At 42.5% G+C, this 6,691-nt stretch overlaps 1 protein-coding gene across 1 annotated transcript; it reads right to left on the bottom strand.

Moving 5' to 3' along the window:
- Positions 1 to 807: 807 nt before the first annotated feature.
- Positions 808 to 6,487, bottom strand: LOC140685654 (actin, cytoplasmic 1-like). Its single transcript, XM_072937611.1, has 3 exons — positions 6,451 to 6,487; positions 4,016 to 4,109; positions 808 to 2,256 (listed from the first exon to the last, which is right to left on the bottom strand). The coding sequence occupies exons 2-3, from the start codon at positions 4,083 to 4,085 to the stop codon at positions 995 to 997; spliced, it is 1,332 nt and encodes a 443-aa protein (XP_072793712.1). The 5' UTR covers positions 4,086 to 4,109; positions 6,451 to 6,487; the 3' UTR covers positions 808 to 994.
- Positions 6,488 to 6,691: the final 204 nt, after the last annotated feature.

The raw sequence follows: 6,691 nt of genomic DNA, 5'->3' as shown, positions 1-6,691 counted from the left end.
CCGCCTGGCTCAGGCAGCTTGTCCTGTCCTCCACCTGCCACTTTCCCTCTAGGGCTAGGGGTTGCAGAGAACCTCTGTGCCCATTTAACTTAGTTCTGTTTGTCAAGAGCTATTTCATATAGATCTGGGCCTTGGAGGATCCCCCTCAGTCCCAATGACCTCTCCCTTGGAGAGGGGTAGACCCAGCAAGTGAACGCTATTTCTCCTATGCAGCTTCCTCCCTGCAGGACTAGTCCCAAGTTATTTTACTTCTACTTTTTTCCTACCATATTTGTGGTGTCTCCGTCTTTTGAAGAAGGCAATGTTCTGTCAGAGTTCAGCAGGTGCTCTGCTTGGCTGGGTGGGTCCATGGATGTGAGTTTTGGTGTATTTGTGGGAGATGGTGAGCTACGAGGATTCTTCTACTCCACCATCTTGGCTGATCCCCCACCCCCCTTTTTTTAAAGCTGTACACTTTATCGAACTGGTCTCAAGTCAGTGTACAGGTAAACCCTGGCTGCCTCCATGCCTCAGCCTACTCTCAAGGGGACCAAAAGCCTTCATACATCTCAAGTTTGGGGACAAAAAAGGGGGGCTGATCATTAAAGTAAAACAAAAGCAAGATTTAAGGTAATTTTTTTTTTTTTTGGAGACCATCACTTACACAAAAGCAATGCCATCACCCTCCCCTGTGTGGATTTAGGCAAGGACTGGCCCTTCTCCTTAGAGAAGTGGGGCAGCTTTCAGGAAGGCAAGGGACTTCCTATAACAATGCATCTTATATTCGAAATGACTATTTTAAAAAATGTACGAAGTCCTCAGCCACAAGGTAGAACTTTGGGGATGCTTGATCCAACTGCCTGCTGTCACCTTCACTGTTCCAGTTTTTAAGTCCTGAGTCAGTACCAAAAAAAAAAAAATTCAAAACAAAAAAAATAAAACTATGCCAATCTCGTCACCTTTTCTGTGCAAGTTAGGTTTTGTCATGAAAAGGGTGGAAGGTAACTCAGTCCGCCTAGAAGCACTTGTGGTGGACGATGGAGGGACCAAACTCATCATACTCTTGGTTGCTGATCCACATCTGCTGGAAGGTGGGCAGCGAGGCCAGGATGGAGCCGCCCATCCACACGGAGTACTTGCGCTCAGAGGGCGCAATGATCTTGACCTTCACCGTGCTGGGGGCCAGGGCAGTGAGCTCCTTCTGCATCCTGCCGGTGATGCCGGGGTACATGGTGGTCCCGCCAGACAGCACCGTGTTGGCATAGAGGTTCTTGCGGATGTCCATGTCACACTTCATGATGGAGTTGAAGGTAGTCTCGTGGATGCCACAGGCTTCCAGGCCCAGGAAAGCGGGCTGGAAGAGAGCCTCAGGGCAGCGGAAGCGCTCGCTGCCAATGGTGATGACCTGACCATCGGGCAGCTCATAGCTCTTCTCCAGGGAGGAGCTGGAGGCGGCAGTGGCCATCTCCTGCTCCAAGTCCAGGGCGACGTAGCAGAGCTTCTCTTTGATGTCACGCACGATTTCCCGCTCGGCCGTGGTGGTGAACCTGTAGCCACGTTCCATGAGGATCTTCATAAGGTAGTCCGTCAGGTCCCGGCCAGCCAGGTCCAGATGCAGGGTGGCGTGGGGGAGGGCATGCCCCTCGTAGGTGGGCACAGTGTGAGTGACCCCATCACCAGAGTCCATCACAATGCCAGTGGTGCGGCCAGAGGTGTACAAGGACAGCACAGCCTGGATGGCCATGTACATGGCTGGGATGTTGAAGGTCTCGAACATGATCTGAACCATCTTCTCACGGTTGGCCTTGGGGTTCAGTGCGGCCTCAGTCAGCAGCAAGGGGTGCTCCTCTGGGGCCACGCGCAGCTCATTATAGAAGGTGTGGTGCCAGATCTTCTCCATGTCATCCCAGTTGGTGACAATGCCGTGTTCCATGGGGTACTTGAGGGTCAGGATGCCTCTCTTGCTTTGGGCCTCATTACCTACATAGGAGTCCTTCTGGTCCATGCCTACCATGACGCCCTGGTACCGGGGGCGTCCCACGACGGAGGGGAAGACGGCCTGGGGGGCATTGTTGCCCGCGAAGCCGGCCTTGCACATGCCGGAGCCGCTGTCAACCACAATTGCAGCAGTATCGTTATCCATGGCAAACTGGTGGTGGAGTAGACCAGTGGCAAAGGTGGAGCGGTGAGAGGCCTGTGCTGTTGGAGTGGACGTGGTCTCAGCTGTCATCTTGAAGTTTCTTGACCCACTCGTGCAAGAAGGTATGTAAGACACACCTAAGAAATAATGTATATTAGGTTTTCAATATTGACATAAGGTTATTGAAAAGGTAAAAAATTAATTTAATTGCCACAGAATTATTAGATATTAAGTCTTTTATATTTCAAGATCACTGTAGTATTCACTGAAAACATTTTTAGCATTTAGGAAATGAATGCTATTAATTTCTTCTGTTTCCAAAATTAGTTTGGTTTGGTACCTCATGCTAATGTTTAAAAGCCTTTCTATGAGAGAATCATCAAAAAATTAGCTATCCTAAAAAAAAAAAAAAAAAAGCTAGTGCTTCCATACAGAAATTAATCTCATTTGAGTAACAAATGCCAATTCAACATATAGTCTTGATGTCTGACAGTTGTGAGGAGTGGCTGTGGTTTACCCCAGTTCTAGCCCCTTCCTGCTTCCGGAATTCTCTGCAGTGGCAATGATCTAATCTTGCTTCAGTGCAAACATATGACGCCATCTGAAAGGAGTTCTCTCAAGTTTCCTCATCAGTTCCCAGATCACCTATCACCTTTTCTTTCTCTTTCCTTTCACTGTATCCTTCCCTTTTCAAAGGTAGCTCTAGATCTGTGGTCTTAATTCTTCCCCCCTTTTATATTCTTTTGATGGATTATCCCCACCACTTCTTTTTTCTCTCTGCTTAATGGCAGGAACTTACATCGGTAATTTCTGCTTCAACTCTTTGCCTCCCTCTGGCTATAAACGTGCTCAGAAAGAAAAACAAAATTACGCTTTTCCTTGATGCTTTATGTCTTGAATTCTCTAGTGGCTCTTCTCCCAGATTTCTCTAAACACAAATCTACCCTCTTGCTATTCTGAGCGTGGTCTCAAGACAAGCAACAAGAGTGTCAGCTTAGAACTCATTAGAAATGCAGAATCTCAGGCCTACTGTTCAGAATGCACACTTTTCAATGGGTCCCCAGGTGACTAGTTAAAATTTGAGACAGTCTCGTCTATACCGAGTCTACTCGACTTAACTGATCCTTCTGAAAAATCTAGCCTCACGTGCCCACTATAACACTTCTCCAAATTGAAACTGCATTAGAAGTTGCAAACTTTCTAATGGACTATTTATCAGGAAACAGCTTCCCTGCCCCCCTCACCCCCCATAACACACCCTGCTCTCTTCCTCTTCCTTATTCTCTTTTGGCCTAGGTGACACCATCCTGTAAGGCAGCAACACACTACATGACATGAAGGTCCAGACATTTACAGCTGCCCACATCTGCTTGTGTTCACCCACGGCAGGTAAAACCCAGCTCTGCGTGATCAGGCACCTCAGTCCTCACTGCCTGCCCAACAATGAGGAATATGGGGACAGTGGGAACATTCGTGCTTCTCGGACAAGCTACGGTGCTGGAAGCTCACTTCAGGTCCATCTCACATTTCAGACACTTTCTTTTTCCAAAGAACTGATCTACCTTCCCACCCTCTCCCACAGGCCCCTACCTCCTTTCCCTTCATTTACTGCCTGTCCCCTCTGCCGCTCTCATTCTTCATCCCCTCTTTCCTGCCTCATTTTCTGACTGTCCTTAGGTCACAGAGCATCCTGAAATGAAACAATTAAGCTCCTTAAATGGCACTCTCAATTTAATCTGTCGTTGACACCTAAGTTATAAAATTTACCTCCTTTTCTCATTTTTCCCTCACTATACCTTCACCAGGTGATTTTTCTTTGGCTTTTAGAATATATCAGAATTCATGTTGGAAATCAACATTCTGTCAGATGGCTTTTTAATAAAATACAGGTCTTACCTTCTACTTGTCCACTTAATATATTTTTTCCTGTTTGACCTGCAGCTCCAGATGAAATATCCACATACATTTGTGGTAGACTCTCAGAGATACTCTGTTAAAATCAATATTAATAATGAGTCGCATAAAGAATTCCTAATCCCTAAGAAAATCCCTGCATTTCAAAACTTAAAAAAAAAAGCCTTCCTATTTTAAAAGCAATTAAGACTTAAAAACAAGAGAAGAGTATCTTGGGAAACCAAACATATAAATAGAAAACTTCATATACATTCTCTAGAACAAGCCTATCTTTTATTTTCATTTGGCTTTTGATTCAGTAAGCTGAACATGGAAAGCCAGAGCAAGTATTTTCACAGGCAAAATATTGACTTATATTCACATTTCAACAAAGAATTAACTTCAAAACACCTAACTTCATTCTACATTCCCCCACAAAAATGAAGATATATTTAAAAATACGCATTTTTGTAGGTAAAATTGAATTGCTTTGTAGTACATGTGAAACTAACATGGTAAATTGACCACACTTCAATAAAAAAGCAAAACTTAAAATGCACTTATTTTAAAACAAGTACTTTCATAAATATACTTGCTATAAATTTAAAATATTTCTAACGACAGATACGGATTTAGTATTAAATTGAGATCCTTGACATGAAAACAAACCTTGGAGTCTGTCACATTGAGTACTGACAGAACACTGTAGAAGCTGCTTCATTTCAGTAAACAATGGCTTAGCAAATCTTATTATTTGATAAAACTTTTATAGTTAGGAAAACTAGTTGAATAAAGTAGCAAAGTAATAAGAAAAACATTGATGTCTTAATAACAGCGGAATCTTTAAGTACAGTTACGCAATTCTTCAAAAAACTACAAGGATTTCTCTCTGTCCAGAGTGTTCCTTCCCTGGGCCTTCACGTCACTGGCTCCTTCCCGTCCTTCCCTTGGCAGCTTTGGTCACATTCTGATCTGTGCCAACTAAGTGAATTCCACTCTTACTCCACACCCATCATAACTACAGACACGCCCCTTCTGTCAAAAACTAAAGTTCTCCATTTCCTTTACCTGAAGGACTTACTGTGATTGACAGAATATTCCTGTTTACTTGTCCTTCTGTTCCTACCACTACAGCCTAACCCCTCAACCCTTCGGTCAGTTCAGTGTCTTAACTGCCTGGCACGCAGTTGGTGTTCAGAAGCAGGAATTTCTTTAAGGTCAAAACATCGAAAATCTCAAGATGCCGACAAGCACCAAATCACTCTATACCTATCAGAGATCTCCACTAATAGTCTACTAAAACACGACATACCCCCATTTAAATGAGAACTCCACATGCCCACTCTAACTTTCCCATTCTTAACTATCCACTGCCATTTTCTTGTCCTTCAGGTGTCAAAAAGTGTTCTCAGCACTTAGTAAGTCATTCATTGTCACTGTGATCATCCTGTCTCACACTTTATAGCACCATTTGCAGATGACATCTTTTCACATTTGTTACATTTGTTCACTGCACACACCTCAGAGTTAAGTGCCAGTGCCCTTTTACCAACAAGGTCACTGACATTCAAACAGCTCCAACAAGTTTTTCCAAGACCCCACAGCTTATGCATGACAGAACAAAGATGCCAACATATCTGCTGACTTGAAATACAGTGCTGTGCCACTAGGCAGCATCTGTCTAGATCCAAGAGTTCAGGGTCAATTTACCTCTCTTCACAGCTGTAAGCTTAGAACACTCCACCATTGTTACTTACAATACTTCAACTACGGTCACGATCAAAGTACAACATGCAGGCCACACTAACTATCCAATATGGGCTGTCCTCATTACAATGTCACTAACCCAAACTATTGGTATACTAACCCCACATATTTACTAATCTTCACCATGCTTTTGATTTACATGAAACTATCCCTGCAGATCTACTTGACAAGAAAACTGTAATATTTCCAACTCACAGGCATTTGCTTTTGAAGGTCAAATTGGCAAAAACATAAAACAAAACATAACAATATGAAAACAGTCTTCTTTTTGACCCAAAACACTTTTCTCTGAATATGCCTTGAGAGTTGGACAAATCCATTTATAAGAAATACACACAATTGGTCACAGGCTGAAAAAGAATAACTCTACTTTTTAGAGAAAACAACTCAAGAAGTCAAATCGATTCCATAGGACAAATAAGCATTGCTTTCTGGGCTATAAACACTGGTTTCATTAGGTAAGACTGGAAAATTAACAAGAGGATACTAGGTACTAGTAAGACCTTTAGCACTCAAAGAATTTCTTAATGGAAGATTCAAAAACATAAGAAAAATATGGATGGGAAAACGCAAAAAGAGAAACTAACCTCAAAGCATCCCTTCACTTATGTATTAACAAAACTAGTTAATATTTAAAGGCGATACTAATAATAATAAAAATAGAATACTACCTCTAAATAAGAAGATGATTCTGTATCTTCCTGGATACCTAAATGAAAAGATGAAATGTTACATATAAAACTAAGGTACAGACACATAAATGAGAATACTTACAAATTAAATTTTGAACACACATATACATCAACTGCCACTCATGCATATTACTATATAATAAAGAAGAAAAGCACTTTCAAAGGTTGTACCATTTTCTGGACGAAAAACATCATCAAACATGGGACAGCTATAAAGATA

This window comes from Vicugna pacos, chromosome 15 (genome assembly GCF_048564905.1).
Source record: "Vicugna pacos chromosome 15, VicPac4, whole genome shotgun sequence".
In the NCBI taxonomy this organism is placed as follows: Eukaryota; Metazoa; Chordata; class Mammalia; order Artiodactyla; family Camelidae; genus Vicugna; species Vicugna pacos.
Note: the sequence above shows the minus strand (reverse complement) of the source record. Positions and strands in the feature narration are given on the sequence as shown.